General features: G+C 36.4%; 1 protein-coding gene across 2 annotated transcripts in view; it reads left to right on the top strand.

Moving 5' to 3' along the window:
* The window catches only part of TRIM33 (tripartite motif containing 33), a 150,791-nt gene that overhangs the window by 120,093 nt on the left and 11,034 nt on the right, over positions 1 to 19,664 (top strand). For both annotated transcript variants that reach the window (XM_032624972.1, XM_032624971.1), the window contains exons 11-15: positions 3,226 to 3,426; positions 11,951 to 12,083; positions 13,544 to 13,607; positions 16,142 to 16,301; positions 17,735 to 18,084. In XM_032624972.1, coding sequence (XP_032480863.1) covers positions 3,226 to 3,426; positions 11,951 to 12,083; positions 13,544 to 13,607; positions 16,142 to 16,301; positions 17,735 to 18,084 — 908 coding nt within the window. The remainder of the gene's footprint in view (positions 1 to 3,225; positions 3,427 to 11,950; positions 12,084 to 13,543; positions 13,608 to 16,141; positions 16,302 to 17,734; positions 18,085 to 19,664) is intronic.

The raw sequence follows: 19,664 nt of genomic DNA, 5'->3' as shown, positions 1-19,664 counted from the left end.
CTCCAGACGCGCAGGCTCAGTAGTTGTGGCTCACAGGCCCAGCCACTCGCGGCACGCAGGATCCCCCCAGACCAGGGCTCGAACCCATGTGCCCTGCATTAGCAGGCAGACTCTCAACCACTGCGCCACCAGGGAAGCCCTATTTTTCATTTTTTAAGGAACCTCCATACTCTTCTCCATAGTGGCTGTATGTATTTACATTCCCGTCAGCAGTACAGGAGGGTTCCCTTTTCTCCACATCCTCTCCAGCATTTATTGTTTGTAGATTTTTTTTTTTTTGCAGTACGCGGGCCTCTCACTGTTGTGGCCTCTCCCGTTGCAGAGCACAGGCTCTGGACGCGCAGGCTTAGCAGCCATGGGTCATGGGCCCAGCCGCTCCGTGGCATGTGGGATCTTCCCAGACTGGGGCACGAACCCGTGTCCCCTGCATCGGCAGGCGGACTCTCAACCACTGCACCACCAGGGAAGCCCTGTAGATTTTTTGATGATGGCCATTCTGACCAGTGTGAGGTGATACCTCATTGTGGTTTTGATTTGCATTTCTCTAATGATAATGATGTTGAGCATCTTTTCATGTGTTTGTTGGAAATCCGTATGTCTTCTTTGGAGAAATGTCTAATTTTTAATTAAATTTTAAGAGTTTCTTTGATGTCATTAAACCCATTGTATACTTTGGGTTGAGAATCTCTGACCTAGTCCAACCAATTCATTTTACAGAAGTGCAAAACAAAGGAGCTTGTTATGTACCCACAATCATAAGAGACAATGGTAGAATTAAGATTAAAACTCTAATTTCCTAAAATTGTTCCTCTATTCTTTTAATGTGACATTTTGACTTTTTTTTTTTCTCTTCACTAAGTATTGTTCCTTTTAGGATGGATATACCTACTCTTAAAAATAAGTGTGTTTAGAGGCATGTTTTCTGATCTTTGCTTGAATAGTAGATTATGTTTGTATAGGAGGTATGATTATAAATATGAGGCTACTTTTGCATAGGATTTCTAGTTATATAAAAAAAGGTCATTTTATAATTGTCAGAGTGATATTTCTCAAAGCATGATTTAAAGACCATCAGAATGACTGGGGCACCATGTCTGAAATAGATTCTGAACCATATCCACTGAATCAAAATTTCCAGGAGGGGAGTACTCATAAATATGTGAACTTTTACTGACTCAGATCGATCTGCATACTAAAGTCCTAGATCAGCGATCCTTCAACTTTTTGGCCCAATTACCTCCAGAAAGACTTTTGAAAAATACACACTCCCTCACATTTGAAGGTTGACATTTAAAACTTCCATTACAAGTTTAAGTTTAAATAGTTGCAAAGGACATACTGTTTAGCATATCGTATTGTATAAATATTGACATTGTAAAGTAAAACCCTTACATTATTCTTCTAAGTGGATCCACTGGAGTCCCAAATACAGAGGCAAGTTCTTTTTTGAAAGTCAAAATTATATACTCCCTTTTCCCCATGGACTTGAATTTCTGTTCTACTCTTACAGAATTTTATCTTAATATATTTAAGATACAGATTTAAGATATTCACAAGTTTGATAGACTTGTGAATCAGTTTGTTGCAATTTTCTGCTGGAAAGATGTCTGTTGCAATTTGAAAATTCTTAAATTTCCAGTTTATAATGCAGTTATTAAACTTTAAAACTTCTTCTTTAGACCAAATTTTCATTACAATTATTCCTATACAGTTGTTTAAACAATATATTTACATGGTTTAAGATTATTAGGAAACAAGAATAAAATTCTTTTAGATATACATTTCTTTATTAGATACATGGAGTCTTTCCCCTTCCTTCATGTATGCATGTTTGTATGTCTGTTACCTTGTACTGTTAGAGTAAGTCAGAATTCAATGCCGATTTTTATTACTAGGTTTTTTTTGTTATTGTTTTCATGTGATGCTCAGGAAACTTGTTCACAAAAATTTGTATCTGGGAATTCAAAACGCTTTTTAAAATCTTTTTTTATCAGTTGACAACTTCTTCAGGTCTTTCTTTGTTTTTGTTGATCACCAAGTATCAGAACCCACTCAAAGATTACCCAGGTTTCAGAGCCAGGCACTTTGTCAGCAACTTGACACCTTTATTTTCAACTGTACCTTTGTCTGTCTCTTCAGGAGATTTTTTGTTTGTTTTGTTTTTCACCGTGGGGCAATATGCTAGATAAGATTGGGCATGAGTTAAAGATGTGTTGTTTTGTATTTTGTTTTTGGACGAGAAGGGCAGTTGTGAAAGAAGTAGTTGGAAAAAAGAACTCACAGACCATGGCACATTCTTAGGTAAATTTGGTTTTCTTCAGGATAAAAGTATATATGAAGGTCGACTATCTAGACTTTAATTTCCTTAAAAGTATTCACATACCCATGTACCCCTTAGTGTACTTGGAAAGCCTTCAAGTATTACCAGGGGGCAGGTACACCGTTTGGAAAGGTGCAGAAGCTACATAATTGGATTAACCACCCATCTCAGAACATTGTCCTTAGACTTTCGGGCCCCTACAGAAATCACTGAATGTTAGAATTTTAAGTTTTTAAATACTTCAAATGATTTGTATGTGTATAGTAATTTATTTCCCAAAGATTTTAATCTGTGTACTGTCTTAAATGATCCTCATAACACTCCTCATAAAGACAGGTATCCATTTTCATTCATCATTATCCACATTTCTAAATTACCAAGATTGTGATTTGGCCTAAAGTCACATAGTATTAAGAGTATTAAGAGTCAGGAATTGATACCATGTTTCCATTTGTAAATTCATTGTTCTTTCTACCATATCAGTTACATAATACACAATTATACAATTAATTATTTTTATTTTAAAAAAGACGAAAGTGTCAAAGTGAAATATAGGCACAACAGTGGCTTTCCTGGTCTGATGTTTGAAAACTATGGGCTTCCAGATCATCTATTTATATATATCTTTGTTATGAAGTAAAATCATATCACCAGTCTGACAGGGTACAATTATTGGCAAGTCTATTGTTTTTCTAAATACTACACAAAAATGAATAGAAAAATGATAAGTTTGAATTTTTTTTTTCCTGCATAAGTTTGAGAGGGCCTACTTCTTTGTCTCTCAGCCACAGGTATCAAACTCTGAACTTGTGTATCCTTCCTAAACTGAAACTTGTTGTCAAGGTATTGTTCATATTTGGATATCCTGGCAGATCAAGTAATGATAACATCTTTTTTCCTAACAGCACTCAAACCCAGGGCATGCTGGACCCTTTCCTGTTGTGTCGGTGCACAACAACCCAGTCAATCCAACCAGCCCTACTACAGCTACTATGGCAAATGCAAATCGAGGTCCCACTAGCCCATCTGTTACAGCAATAGAACTAATTCCTTCAGTTACCAATCCAGAAAACCTTCCGTCGCTGCCAGATATTCCACCCATACAGGTTTGTATTTGAGTGAGAGATTTAAAACCTTGTGTTAAATAGGGACTTAGAGTATATATTGGTTGTTTTTGTTTTTTTTAATTCAGGAGCAATATTTTTTTTGAAATTTCCAAAAAGTAGAGTATAAATAATTTGAATTTTAAAATGTTATGTGTACTAAAACTAACACTCCTCAGTATTTTAAAGCTACAGAGTGTCAGCTTTGCTGATCTATCTGCCAGCAGGCAAACTTTGTGTTAAATGAAGCACTTCTGATGAAGGTTTAGATCCAGAGAGGAGACCCAGTACCAAAATACAGTTAAATTTTTGTCAGTCTTCTGTTAGGTACAAAAGGGATAGTCAACCCCCGGTGCAAACAGGTTGGACTGAGAAAGGAAGAGATTGGAAGGTCTAGATATTAGGCATGTGGCGGGGGGGTGTATACTGAGAGAGGAAGTAATAATGAGGAGTAGAAGATGAATGGGAAGGACCTCTGAGCTGTCTTGTCCCTTTCACCTGTAACGTTTTCCTGAAGAAAAATATCATTCAGTGCCTTCTGAAATTTCATAAATTTGTTTGAATTAGAAGCATTTTATTTTTAAATGTAAATATAAAACTTGAAGGTTGTACTGGGTCATTTCAGGCATTGTATGAGTTATTCAGAGTCAGGGGTCACCATGGGAGCAAGGAGCAGTGAAATTACTAAGACACTAGGACCCGTGACTCTCTACTCTTCGTTGTGGTGCGCAGGCTTCTCACTGCAGTGGCTTCTCTTGTTGCGGAGCATGGGCTCTAGGTTCGTGGGCTTCAGTAGTTGGTGGCGTGCGTGGGCTTCAGTAGTTGTGGCGCACGGGCTTACTTGCTCTGTGGTATGTGGGATCTTCCTGGACCAGGGAATGAACACGTGTCCCCTGCATTGGCAGGCGGATTCTTAACCACTGTGCCACCAGGGAAGCCCCTGTAGTGGTGTTGAGAGTACTGGACTACTATATAGAATGGAAAATTTTGGAATATATCAATAAGAAGTAAAATTTACAAGTTGTAAGCTTATAATTTATAAACTTTCAGTTTAATGCTTGAAATCATCTCATATGATATATAATATCCCTATTTCATGGAAGAGAATAAGAATGGTTAGTGACTTTCTCAGTGTCACCCAGTAAATGGGTAAGTTGGAATTCAAAGCCCAGCTCCTGATTACTGAACTGAGAAAGTCCAGTTCTCTCCCCACTTCTGTCCATAGAGATAGCAAGGAGGTGGTTTGAGATCGTAGGCCTGGAAAGGTAGAGTATTAAGGGCCTTTGGGCAACCAGAGAGAGGTAGGTACACTATTAAAGGAGTCATTTAAGTTTTACTAAGCACTCCATGCTAAAGTGCCTGGACATTGAAGATAAAAAGAAACAAGACTTTGTTCCAATTTTTAAGAAACTTTCAAAGGGAAAAGAAAGGTTGCTCATGTCAAACTTAACATGATCTGCTAGGGCCACTGTCACAGAGAGCAGATAGAGGAAGGATGGATGCTCCACATTTTTGAAAAGCTGGGCATCATAAGGGAAATGGGTCATTATTAGATCTTCCTTGTCATCTTTTCCCAGAAGAACTTTGAAATCAAGACAAGAGGCTCCAGAATATATCCCCTCCCATCTTTAGTTAAAGTGGGGTAGAAGGAGCAGAATCCATACCTTCTCTTATGAACCTTCTCTTCCTTGCAGACATAATGCCTAACCTTATTTTTATTTACTGATTTATTAAAGTATTGACTGCTTTAAAAAACTGAGATATAATTCACATACCATAAAATCCAACTTTAAAAAATATACATACAATTCAGTCAGTGGTTCTTAGTATATTCACAACATGGTGCAACTATCACCACTGACTAATTCCAGAACATTTTCATCACCCCGAAAGAAACTACCCATTTGCAGTCCACTCTCCATTCCCCTCTTTCCCAGCCCTTGGAAATCACAAATTTACTTTGTTTTTATGGATTTGCCTATTCTGGACATTTTGTATGAGTGGAATGATGCAATATGTGGTCTTTTGTGTCTGGCTTCTTTATCTTAGCATAATGTTTATCAGGTCTAAACACGTTGAAGCATGTATCAGTACTTAATTCCTTCTTATGGCTGAATATTCCATTCTGTGAATATACCACATTTGTTCCTCCATCCATCAGTTGATGGACATTTGGGTTTCCACTTCTTGGCTATTAGGAATAATGCTATGAACTTTTGTGTGTAAGTTTTTGTGAACTTGTAGGTTACCAGTTCTCTATGCAGATTTCTAGGAGTGGAATTTCAGGGTCATATTGTATGTTTAAGTTTTTGAGGAACTGCCAAACTCTTTTCCACAGTGGGTGCGCCATGTTACATTCCCAACAACAGTGTCAGTGTTATGAGGATTTCAATTTTTCCACATCCTTGCCAACGCTCATTATTGTCACCTGCTTTTAAGAGCAATTAGAGGTGGGTACCACAAAAGTACAACCACAGTAAGAAGTAGTTAACTATATTAATCAAAAATAGAAAGGGAAGCAAACCTATCATCTCTTGAAGATTCATCTACTTTTTCTCCTATCCTGTAGTTTCTGTGGTATAGTGAAAAGAAAAGAATCCTGGGGGAGGTTACACAGGAAGCACAGACAAAGTAGCATTAACTATGCAATGCAGACAGGAAGTAAATACAAAGCAATTTCAGGTATTTGTTGATATATCTTAATACTGATCACTACAGCTATCCAGTATAGAGTAGAAGTTGATTTAAAGAGAATTCTCTCAACTTGAATTATTTTTTATTTCACTCTACTATCCATCTCCAGTGGAGTTATAATATGTGGTAGTAATTTTGACCTTGAGGGGATACATGATGAACCTAAATACTTTTTCAGTAGCTAAATGAATATTAGAATCTGTTCAGATTAGATTATAATTAATAGATGTAGTATTCTAATGATATATTAAATTCTTTGTAAACAGTTTTCTGTATTTGGAAAATATGTACTTAATTTATCTGGATACTATACTAGATAATATGAAGTCTTGGGAAAACCATGTGTGTCTTTCAGATATTCACATGTAAATTTAAATGTTATAGAATACCCATTTCTGTACTGTGTTTCCAGTACTGGCTGTCTTCCATCTTTACCAATATGATAGGTAAAAATCATGTTTGGTTATTTCATTTACATTTCTTTTTTTCATGTGGTTTGTTATCTTTTCTCAGGTTCATTGATTATTTGAATTTTTTTGTGGATTGTCTTTTTCCTTTGAATTCATAGAAGTTATTTATATAACACTTACCTATTCCATGCAGTTATTTAAGGATGCTTAAAAAACATTGGTTTAATGAATATGTGAATTAATATTTTTCCCGTTAGACTTGTAACTTTATATATAGTGACTCTTCATCCATGTCTGGTGAAATATCGCAGTAAATCAGCTAGCATTTCCATGTTGGTGCTGTAGTGGCATCAGGGAAGCCCTTTTATGTACTTGGCGGTTTGCTTCTTCTTAATCTTTCCACTCTTGTAGCCTTAGTGTTGTCTCTCTTGCCAGAGATATAAATCGCAGGTGGGAGAGTATAAAAGGAGTGGGAGTGGGAGTAGAAGTAGGTAACTTGCGACTTTCATGTCTGTTTTGAATCATCCTCTCCTCCTTTATGTTTAGGTGAGATATAGCGCAAATTTTATCTGTGGCCCATGTTAGGAACTGCCCCTCTTCACAATTCCTCTAGTTAACTCTAGTTGCAGCTAGGGATTTTCCTGTAGTTACAGCTTACAAGTGAATCCTTGGCCGGTAGCTCTGACCGCTGAGCAGGCGCAACTCCTAATATCTCTTAATAGTCCCTCTAGCTAGCCCACGGCAAACTCTCACCTTTAGCCTTTTATGTCTTTGAGATGCGGTTTTTAAAGGGCTTTTCTGCGGAAGGCCTATTTACCTTTTTTTAAATTGAGGTATAATTGACATGTAACATATATTAATTTCAGTTGTTCAACATAGTAATTTGATATTTGCATACATTGCAAAATGATTATCACAATAATTCTAGTTAACATCAGTCACCACACATAGTGTAAAAATTTTGTGTGTATGAGATGAGGGCTTTGAAGATTTTTCTCTCTTAACAACTTTCAGATATACAGTAGAGTATTAATTATAGTCACCATGCTGTACATTACCTCCCTATGATTTATTTTATAACTAGAAGTTTGTACCTTTCGATTCCTTTCACCCATTTCACCCACCTACCAACTCTGGCAACCACAGATCTATCTCTGTATTTACAAGCTTGATTCTGTGTTTGTTTGTTTGTTTTTAAATTCCACATATAACTGAGATCATATGGTATTTGTCTTTCTCTGTCTGACTTATCTCACTTAGCTTAATGCCTTCAGGTCCATCCATATTGTCACAAATGACAAGATTTCCTTTTTTTTTAATGGCTAATATTCCATTGTGTATATAGATATAGCACATATTCTTTATTCATTCAGCTGTAGCTTTATCTGTTCATCTGTTGATGGACACTTAGGTTGCTTCCATAACTTTGTTATTATAAATAATGTTGCAGTGAACATGGGGGTGCATATATGTTTCAAATTTGTGTTTTGGGGGACTTCCCTGGCAGTCCAGTGGTTAAGACTCTGTACTTCCACTGCAGGGGGCATGGGTTTGATCTTTGGTCTGGGAACTAAGATCTTGCATGCCATGCAGTGCAGCCAAAAACATAAATAAAAATTTTTTTTTAATTAGTGTTTTTGTTTCTTTTTTTTTTTCCTTCATATAAATACCCAGGAGTGGAATTGCTGGATCATATGACAGTTCTATTTTTAATTTTTTAAGAAATTTCTATACTGTTTTCCATAGTGGATGTACCAATTTACATTACCACTACAGTGCACAAGGTTCCTTTTTCTCTACATCCTTACCAACACTTGTTATCTCTTGTCTTTTTAATAGCCATTCTAACTGGGGTGAGGCGATAGCTTGTCGTGGTTTTGATTTTCATTTCCCTGATGATTAGTGATGTTGTGCACCTTTGCATGTAACTGCTGGTCATCTCTATGTCTTCTTTGGAAAAATGTCTATTCAGATTCTCTGCCCAATTTTTTTTTTTTTTTTGGCTGCGTTGGGTCTTAGTTGTGGCACACGGGATCTTTCGTTGTGGCATGTGGGCTTCTCTCTAGTTGTGGCTTGTGGGTTTTCTCTCTCTAGTTGTGGTCTGCAGGCTCCAGGGCACGTGGGCTCTGTGCTTGTGATGCGCAGGGTCCAGAGTGCGAGGGCTCTGTAGTTTGCAGCATGCCTGGTCTCTTGTTGAGCTGCCTGAGCTCAGTGGTTGTGTTGCGCGGGCTTAGTTGCTCCGTGACATGTGGGATCTTAGTTCCCCGACCAGGGATCGAACCTGTGTCCCCTGCAGTGGAAGGTGGTTTCTCTACCACTGGACCACCAGGGAAGTCCCTCTGCCCAATTTTTAATTGGATTGTTTGGGGGTTTTTTGTTTTGTTTTTTTGGCTGTGCCTTGCAGCATGCAGGATCTTAGTTCCCCAGCCAGGGGTTGAATCCCCACCCTCTGCAGTGGAAGCACGGAGTCTTAACCACTGGACTCCAGGGAAGTCCCTGAATTGTTTGATTTTTTGCTGTTGAGTTCTTTATGTATTTTGGATATTAACCCTTTATCAGATATATGATTTGTGAATATTTTCTCTCATTCAGTAAGTTTCATTTTGTTGATGGTTTCCTTTGCTGTGTAAAAGCTCTTTAGTTTGATGTAGTTCCACTTGTTTATTTTTGCTTTTGGAATCAGATCCAAAAGATGATTGCCAAGATCAGCGTCCAGGAGCTTATTGCCTATGTTTTCTTCTAGAAGTTTTATGGTTTCAGGTCTTACATTTCAGTTCTTTAATCCATTTTGAGTTGATTTCTGTGTATGTGTAAGATAGTAGTCTGATTCCATTCTTTTGCATGTGGCTGTCCAGTTTTCCAACTGTCCAACATTGTTTATTGAAGAGACTGTCCTTTCCCCTTTGTATATTCTTGGCTCCTTTGTCTTAAATTAACTGACCATAGAGGTGTAGGTTTATTTCTGGCCTTTTTATTTTGTTCCATTGATCTGTATGTCTGGTTTTATGCCAACACCATACTATTTTGATTACTGTAGCTTTGTAATATAGTTTGAAATCCTGGCCTGTGATGCTTCCAGCTTTCTTCTTTCTCAAGATTTCTTTGGCTGTTTGGGTTTTTTTGTGGTTTCACAGAAATTGTAGGATTGTTCTATTTCTGTGAAAAATGCCATTGGAATTTTGATAGGGACTGCATTGAATTTGTAGATTGCTTTGGGTATTATGGACGTTTTAACAATATTAATTTTTCTAATCCATGAGCCCAGAGTATCTTTACATGTATCTTCTTCAGTTTCTTTTATCAGTGTTTCACAGTTTTCAGTGTAGATATCTTTGACCTCCTTGGTTAAATTTATTTCTGGTTAGTTTATGCTTTTTCATATGATTTTAAATGGAATTGTTTTCTTTTTTTCTTTCTCTTTTTCTGTGTGTGTGTGTGTGTGTATGATGCACTTTATTTGGCCACACCACATGGCTTGCAGAATCTCATTTCCCTGACCAGGGGTTGAACCTGGGCCTGGTAGTGAAAGCCTGGCATCCTAACCACTAGACCACCAGGGAACTCTCCTGGGATTGTTTTCTTAATTTCTCTTTCTGATAGTTCATTATTAATATATAGAAATGCAGTAGATTTTCATATATTGATTTTGTGTCTTGCAACTCTACTGAATTCATTTATTCTTACAGTTTTTTGGTGGAGTCTTTAGGATTTTCTATATATAATATGTCATCTGCAAATAGTGACAGTTTGATTTCTTTCTTTCCAATTTGGATTCCTTTTATTTCTTTTTCTTGTCTAATTCTCTGGCTAGGACTTCCAATACTATGTTGAATAAAAGTGGTGAGAGTGGGCATCCTTGTCTTGTTCCTGATCTTACAGGAGAAGCTTTCACTTCTTCAGCTTTTCACTGTTAGGTGTCATGTTAGCTGTGGGCTTATCATAAATGGCCCTTATTATATTGAGGTACATTCCCTCTGTACCCACTTTGTTGATAGGGTCAACTTATATTGATGAAAACTATTTACTTTAGGAGAGTCCTCCCTTGCCTGTAATGTGTTGTGAGCTGCTTTATTCTGATCATTTTTATATCAGTCCAATCCTACCTTGGTTTGTATCTATAGTTTTCTTCAAAGTTTCTACTTTGATGCCATTCTTTCCTGTTTTATAGCCTTGAAAATCAGTGTGATTTTGAGAGGAGAGTGAGAAGTAAATGTATATGTTCAGTTTTCTGTTTTTTTGTTTTTTAAAAAATATGTATTTATTTATTTAATTTTTGGCTGCATTGGGTCTTAGTTGGGGCATGTGGGATCTTCCGTTGTGGTTCGCGGGCTTCTCTCTAGTTGTAGTGCTTGGGCTCCAGAGTGCACTGGCTCAGTAGTTGCGGCATGCAGGCTCCAGAGCTCATGGGCTCTGTAGTCACGGTGAGCAGGCTTAGTTGCCACACACCATGTGGGATCTTAGTTCCCCAACCAGGTATCGAACTGGCGTCCTCTGTATTGCAAGACGGATTCTTAACCACTGGACCACTCGGGAAGTCCTGCAGTTTTCTGTTTTGAATGAGAAGTAGATTTCCCTAAAAAGTAATCTTGCCTCTAGTAGAAGATTAAAAGAGGCAGGTGTGGGTAAAAGTAGATCAGTAAGCAAGAAGATTAGCAGTTAAGAATAGTTTAACTATCTCTGATATGGAATAGTGTAATATTTTTCTTAAGGTAATTTTCATAATTAAGTAGTGTTTGTTACTATTTCTTAAATAAGTATTTTCTCATTTCATCATCACAGTTCTTCATTGTGGGTGGGATGTTTAAAAACAGGGGACTGATACTAAAATTGGGAACCAGCTTGCAGTCACAGTGCGAGCTCCTCTGGCTTTAACCTTCTGCATATAAAGTGCGAAAAGGGCTCAGTTTTCCTGTTGACTGCCGGCTTTTTTGTGTGTAATAAGGGAATTTATTTCCCAGGCTAAAGGCTTTCTGTTGAGTATACAGACTTTTCAAAGCACTGAAGTTAGGTACTGACATTATTCGATACCTGTTTAGTTGAATGATTCTGGCAGGACCATGGATATTGATACTAGGGGCAGGATGCTGAAAACAGGATCCTGCATCAACCTTGAAAAAAGGCAAAAATGTAAGACTGTGTCAGAGGTATTTTCATAGTAAAACACAAAGGATTTAGTGGGTTATCTGGTTTTGTCTTGAGCTCCCAATCATTTATTGAAGCATATTAATTATAGCTATATTCACATAAACTATATACTATTTGGGTCCTCGAGGAAGCATAAGGAAGGAACAATTAAGCCAAGTTTGATATAAGGTAATCTGTTTATTAGTAAACTGTGAGCATAAATGATTATACTAATGAAATTAATAACTTCTCCTCTGCTTTAATCAAAGCAAATTTATCTTTTTGTTCTTTTTCTTTAGTTGGAAGATGCTGGTTCAAGTAGTTTAGATAATCTACTAAGTAGATACATCTCAGGCAGTCACCTACCCCCACAGCCCACAAGCACCATGAATCCCTCCCCAGGACCCTCTGCCCTATCTCCAGGATCATCAGGTAAAGTCAACTGAGGTACTGTCTCATTTCTTTAACACCTTAAAAAAGTATCTCTCGGTATATGTATTAGGGTTCTCCAGAGAAATAGCACCAATAGGAGAGGGGTGTGTGTGGAGAGAGAGAAAGAGAGAGAGAGAGAGAGAGAGAGAGAGAGAGAGAGAAAACAGAGGTTAAGGAATTAATTGGTCCACTTGATTGTTAGGGCTGGCAAGTCTGAAACCTGCAGGGCAGTTAGCAGGGTGGAGACAAAGGGAAGAATTGGTGCTAGTCTTGAATCGAGGCAAAATTCCTTCTTGCTCTGGGGACCTCAGTCTTTTCTCTTAAGGTCTTCAACTAATTAGAGGCCCACCCTCATTATGTTTTACTCAGAGTCTACTGATTTAAGTGTCAGTGACATCTAAAAAATACCATTGCAGCAGCATCTGGATTGGTGTTTGGCCAAACAACTGAGTACCATATTCTAGCCAAGTTGAGACATAAACTTAACCATTGCAGTAACATTTTTTTTTCCTGATCTAATTATTTTTCTTTCAATACTGTGGACAAGCTTCAGCGAACTGAAATAATAATATATATCTGTAGTGTACACTGTTCAGAACTCTAATGTACCCCTCCTTCAACCCTCAGTTATATTCATGTTTTTGCTGGATTTGTAGATGAATTTAATTTCTATGTCTTCTATTTTACAATACATGTTGTCATTTGAAGAATTCTTTGGTTTAAATCCAAGTTTAAAACACTTTGTTAAATAATGAAAAAATTGAAAATTTGTTTAAAAAGCAAGAATTGAGGAAGGGCAAGTGAACTTTCAATTTGCAGTTAAAAACTTAAAATTTACTGGAAACTATTAAAATGTGACTAATCAGGTCCTGAGCTATAGATCTCTTCCAAAATCCCAGTTTTATTAACGCTATTACATGAATGAGTGATTAAAGCATCTCCAAATAGATTGACAGTGCAGAAGTGGTTATGGGATATATTCATGGTTTCTTACTGAAACATATACCACCTCATTATTTCTACAGTAAGAGTAGTTCAGCTCTAAATGTGGGTTTTTCATGAGATGCATCATTAATACATTTTTTGCATCATATTATTTTTGAGGTTTAGTATAAGTATTCCAGGACTTTTAAAAGGAAGAATAATTAATAGGAATCTAGGTAGGATATTTACCAAATGCGTGGGACAGCAAATAGCTTTCTCTTGATACGGTAGTTCCATTGATTGAATAGTGGTACTCTGAGAGGATTCTGAGAATGGTATCTGGGCTCAGCTGAGAGAAACTGATTGATAGCTGCCAACAATAACACATGAAATCCTTGGCTTTGAGACTAAGACAAGGGCTGATTTCCAGGAATTGCTGAATTGCCTTATAATGATACTTGAATTCTGTAATTAGTAGGTAGAATTCTGAATTTTCTTACCTGCATAGTTATTCATTTTGACTTATTATTTTTCAGGTTTATCCAATTCTCACACACCTGTGAGACCCCCTAGTACTTCTAGTACTGGTAGTCGAGGCAGGTGAGTATTTACATTATTAATAGCTTTATTTTTTCTTTTTATCAAGAAAAATTTCAAATACGTATTCTAAAAAGTAGACTATTATAATGAACTCCCGTAAACTTTTCAGCCATCTTCAACAATGATCAAGTTATGGCCAGTCTTATTTCTTCTATACTCCTACCCATTCCCCCCATCCTAAATTATTTTGAGATAAATCTCAGACATTTTATCATTTTACTTGTGGTTGTTTCAGTATATATAACTATATGTATCACTTCAGTGTATATATATACAGTTTAAGTATATACCACTTTAAGGATTTAAAAGTTTTATAACTATGGAACCATTATCACACCTAAAAAAAAATTTTACTAGGTAACTCTCTAACATCAGTAGAGCTCTAGTTAATGTTCAGATTTCCCAGTTTTTCTCATAAATGCTTTTTTTTTAAATTGTTTCTTTGAATCAGATTCAGATAGGCGCTATACATTGCCATCAACCCATATGTCAAGGTCAAACTCTGTATTTCTTGAAGAAATGTATTGTTTGTCTTACAGAGTTTTCCTCATTTCCCCATCTTGTCATTTAAATACACTACCTTCTGTTTTTTTCTCTATATTGGTATTTAGATCAGGAGGTTTGATTAGATTCAGGTTTGATTTGAGGGAAAGAGGTAGGGAGAATACTTCATTGTGGTGATGTGTACTTCTTTCAGGGTCACAAAATGTCTGGTCGCTTTTGTTGATTCTTTTGTGATAGCACCCATTAATGGTCATTGCCTTAGCTCTTTTTCTTTTTTTTTACTAGTTTAAAAATATTTTAATTATTGTATCATACCTTCTTTGTGTATTAGTTTAGAATACTTCTGTAAAGAGAAATTTTCTGCCATCAACTATTTGATTATGGGAATGGCAGAATAAATTCATTCTTTTTTATTTACCTATTTTTATAATAATGAGTTGATTCCAGCACCCTCCAACAGTGACCAATGAATGTTATTAACTTTATGGGCTTATATATTTAAACATATTTTATATGTTCTAAAATTATAGTTGTTATTTTTATTGATGCTTAAATTGTTCCATATTTGTCCTATCAGAACTTTTCCAAGTTGGCTTCATAGTTCTTTTGCTATAACCCCAGTAGTTGTTGAAAGCATTCTTGTTTCCTGTCCTGATGTTCCTGGTTCATCTTGTACATTTCTTGCCTCAGGCCTGAAATCAGAAATTTCTCTAGGAAATCCTGGTCATGTTAGTGGGGAAATGGTGCTTCAAGACAATCTTCTGGGTACTAGGGGCACTCACTGCTACTGAATTGTTCATGGTTTCTTATGCCTTTTTGGTGGACAGAGAGCTAAGAAATGGTAGTGTGGGGGATTTCCCTGGTGGTCCAGTGGTAAAGAATCTGCCTTACAATGCAGGGGACGCGGGTTTGATCCCTGGTCAGGGAACTAAGATCCCACATGCCGTGGGGCAACTAAGCCTGCATGCCGCAACTACTGAGTTCGTGTGCTTCAACTAGAGAGCCTGTGTGCTGCAAACTACAGAGCCCACGTGTCCTTAAGCCTGTGCGCCCCAACTAGGGAGAAGCCCGTGCACTGCAACGAAGAGCCCGCTCGCCACAACGAAAGATCCCGTGTACCGCAGCTAACACTCAAGGAAGCCAAAAATAAATTAAATAAATAATAAATGAATAAATGTTTTCAAAAAATAAAAGAATTAAGAAAAAGAAATGGTAGTGTGGAAAGAGTGTGTGTGTGTGTGTTAAAGGTAAATGTAATAAATGTCGACTGATTTTTATTCTTTAGTTTGAATAATTTAGTGCAATGTAAAAAAGATTTTATTTCAGATATATGAATGTTCTGTATTTGTATATATATGTGTGTATGCATTTGGTTCTATATTATATACTTGCTTGGCTTTTAAATTATACTTTCAATAGTCAGTAGTTTTAAAGAAAAGTACAAATTGAGTGAAAAAGGTTTTCATTTTCGACAGTAATACAGTCTTAGTTATTCACTTCTCTTGCCAGTGGTTTTGCTTTGTGGACTAGATAGAACCAATTAGTCATGTACCTGTCCTCTTAGGCTATTATCCCATTAATTCAGATAAGGTCTCAAAAGCTGAAACAGTGATTCCTTTGAGGACACTTCATGAACCACTGTTATTGAGGTTTCCTTCAGATGTTTGGGGGTAGAGAAGAATTTAAACTTCTTATATTATATATAGAGAGAGAAGCAATCACTATACTAATAGCCTAGACAAATGATTGTTTACTAGATTCCTTAAATGATGTAGTATAAGTGCCTCAGACCATAAAATGTATTTTTCAGGTCTTCTGAAAGTTTGACCTACGTTTTTTAAAAATTTGAAGCCAAGTTTATAATACAGTCCTTTTAATTGCATTATGAAGTATCCTTATCTGCTATAAAGTTAATAAATTGTTTTCAGTTTAATGAACATTTCATATAACTTAACAAGCTTTTCATATAATTGTTTTTATGTACACCATACAGTCAAACATATGTGACCTTTATTTGTTGTTTTTGTTAGCTGTGGGTCGTCAGGAAGAACTGCTGAGAAGACAAGTCTTAGTTTCAAGTCTGATCAAGTGAAGGTCAAGCAAGAACCTGGCACTGAAGATGAAGTATGTAGCTTTTCAGGAGCTGTGAAACAGGAAAAGATAGAGGATGGCAGGAGGAGTGCCTGCATGGTAAGTTCCCAGTGGAATCTGTCAGGGATTTAAGGAGGTCACTTCACTGATTCTTCCATCTCTGCATGTATTAGTCTGGTTAGTGGTTCTGTGGACCTGTATTCATTTTTGAATTTTTATACATGGTATAACCCAGATATCTCTTTTTCTAACTGAATTTTTTCATCTAAGTGTCAACTGTAATTGATGAGAAAAGACTTACTTGTATTAAGGACTCATTTCAACTTTTAGTTTGTAATCGGTCATTATTTTTGCCATGATTCTAAATTGGGTTCTAGCTTGTTCTAAATTTATTAATAATTTCAATAGTCACATTCAGTCTCAAGCTGCAGAAATCCTTGGCTATTTTCCCTGGACCGGTGAGCTCAGGATTACGACCGCTGACATGAAAGAAGTTTAATGCTCACAGAGTTTTGTGATGAGAAGATTGCCTTTGGCTTATGAATTATTAACCATTTTAGAATTCCTCAGCTAGAACATTTTATAAAATTTATAGTATAGAATGAAGGAAGGCCCAAGTCCCTCCTTATTTAGAAATTTTGATCTTGGTTTTTTCTTCCTACCTACACTTATGTCTCATTTTCTACATGGTTGGCACATAGAAATTTCAACTATGTAGATTTAGAGAGTACTGTTATCTCTTCACTCAGAACTTGGCTTGGGAAGTACCCCCAAAAAACAGTGCAAAATGGTGGTGAAAGATTTTACATTGTCACAATCTTCCTATATTAGTAGAATGATAAGTGGGCAGAAGAATATTTCAAAATGCTTTTCAAAAGCTATGTGACAATAAGGACCTACTGTGTAGTACAGTGAACTATATTCAATATCTTGTAATAAGCTATAATGGAAAAGAATCTGAAAAAAAGTGTGTGTGTGTGTGTGTGTATATATATACACGTATATATACACACATATATATATAACTGAATCAATTTGCTGTACACCTGTAACTAACAACATTGTGAATTAACTATACTTCAATTAAAAGAAATGGTTAAAAAAGCCAATATAAAGGGGAAGAAAAAGCTGAAACAGATTGTTGAGTGAAAAATAGTGTATCATAGTCAGCTCTCTACAGGAAAAGTATAACCCTATGCTCACTTCCCAATCAATGTGCTTAATAGTTAAATTAATTCCTTTATTATCCAAGTGAACCAGTATTACAGAGACTGCTCCCTAAAATCATACATTAACATGCCTGAATAACTTCGGGGTTATTTTCATTCTTTTATGTTACTAATATGATTTCAAATAATTTTATAATAAATAATAGTAAATTCCAAAATAATTTTAACTTATGTCAGTATATCATGTTGTATATACATGTTGACAAAACTTTAAACACACAGAGACACACATGCACGCACGCACACACTGCGAACAGTATGGATTAAATGTTTCTTCAAGAATTTGTCCTTGCTTTGTTTTAGTTGAGCAGTCCTGAGAGTAGCTTGACACCACCTCTTTCAACTAGCCTGCATCTAGAGAGTGAGTTGGATGCATTAGCAGGCCTGGAAAACCACGTGAAAACTGAACCTACAGATGTGAATGAAAGCTGCAAACAGTCAGGGCTCAACAGCCTTGTTAATGGAAAGTCCCCAGTTCGAAGTCTCATGCACAGGTCGGCAAGGATTGGAGGAGATGGCAGCAGCAAAGATGATGACCCAAATGAAGATTGGTGTGCTGTCTGCCAAAATGGAGGGGATCTCTTGTGCTGTGAAAAATGTCCAAAGGTCTTTCATCTAACTTGTCATGTTCCAACACTTCTTAGCTTTCCAAGGTACAAGTGAAATAACTGATTTTTTGTTGTTTATTTTTATAAGCTAAAGAAGTAACAAAATTATTCAGGGCAGATAGCCTTCTTAATGACTGCCTATGACTCCATTACCTTCTAGAGAAATTAACAGCTGAATGAAGAAATGTCCAAGATCTAAGTTGTGCATTAATGTTAAAAAAAAAGAGACTATTTCTTGGCCTTCAATTTATACTTAATATAAGCAAATTAGATAAACCTGTAAATTATGAGGTGCAAGAGACTAGGGTACTGAGAAACTTAGTTGATTTCCTCTTGAAGATAATTTTTTAATCTATTGCCATCAATTTTAATAGGATCTATAATAATGGCTTTATTTATGAATAGTATTCAGTTTGAGGCAACTCTATTGGATCTTACCAAAAACTTACTTTTCTAATGTTTGAAAGCTCTGGAAAGGCACTTTAAAGAAAAAAAAACAAGTACTTTGTAAAAATACCTTTAATGTCTTGAATTTTTTGAGGAATAGCTCATCTTGACCACTGGAAGCTGTTAGTTGGTAGTGCCTACCTGAAGCACAGTGTGCAGATTCCTCAGCTTTCTCAACTTTTCCTATTTGGAATGTCTTTTAGTCATTACCTTTGGAACGGACAGTTACTGAATTCGTTATTTAGAAGAGAAGATGGTACGGTAAAGATAAAGATTGGGGCAACATATGAGCATTGTCCTCAGACTATATGACCCCCTTGGCGGCTAAGTCTGATTTCAAGCATTAAAACATTCATTGATGAGCATCCAGTGCAAGCTGATGATTCCAGCCAATACAGCAGAACAAATGTGCTGGGCTGGGTTACGATACCTGTAGTCTGGTCGTAATTCTGTAGTGAACTAACTTAATTAGCTTGGACGGTTCACTGATTTTCAGGGATTAGTTTCTGCATCTACGAGTAGTAGAGTTTGGATTAGAAGAGCTATTTTTCTTCCCTTCCATTTAACATAATTATGTTCGTGGTATTTCATCTCCAGTTGATTTCAGAGACCTTAAAATAGTAGAATCATACTTATTTCTTTAAGTCTTCCTTCTTCCCCTACCCTTACCCCCTGGTTTTTTAAGTGAAAGTAAACCAGTGTCCTTGGGAAAACCCAGCTTCTTTCTGCCTATAGATTGAAAGATTCACATTTTTTCTCAGATTCCTGAGAAGTAGTGATTTTAGTTGATTAATGCTACCCTTTCTGAAAAATTCAGCCTTTAGTATTAGAAAAGTAGTGGATATATGAACAGTGCCAGAATATTTTTCTGAAGCATTGTAATTCTTACCTAAATCTTAGAAGGTGTAGTCCTTTGCCACAAATGTATTAAGGACCTTCTTTTTCTTTACTCTTTTAGAAAAAAACATTGGCATTTTGGTCTTAAAATTAAGGCTTTTCATATTTTTGTTTCCGTTGGATAGTAACATCTGCTGGAACGTTAGAATTTTGCCACTGAAAGCTTTCTCTCAAAGGCAGATGCTTTGGAAGGAATTGAAACTGTTGACACAGTTTTAGTATAATCCCTAGACTTAGAATATATATATGATGAGGAAGAGAAAGGGGAGAATGCATTTGAA

The sequence above is a fragment of the Phocoena sinus genome, chromosome 1, assembly GCF_008692025.1.
Source record: "Phocoena sinus isolate mPhoSin1 chromosome 1, mPhoSin1.pri, whole genome shotgun sequence".
Taxonomy (NCBI): Eukaryota; Metazoa; Chordata; class Mammalia; order Artiodactyla; family Phocoenidae; genus Phocoena; species Phocoena sinus.
The sequence above is the reverse complement of the archived record's forward strand: the minus strand, read 5'-3'. Positions and strand labels throughout refer to the sequence as shown.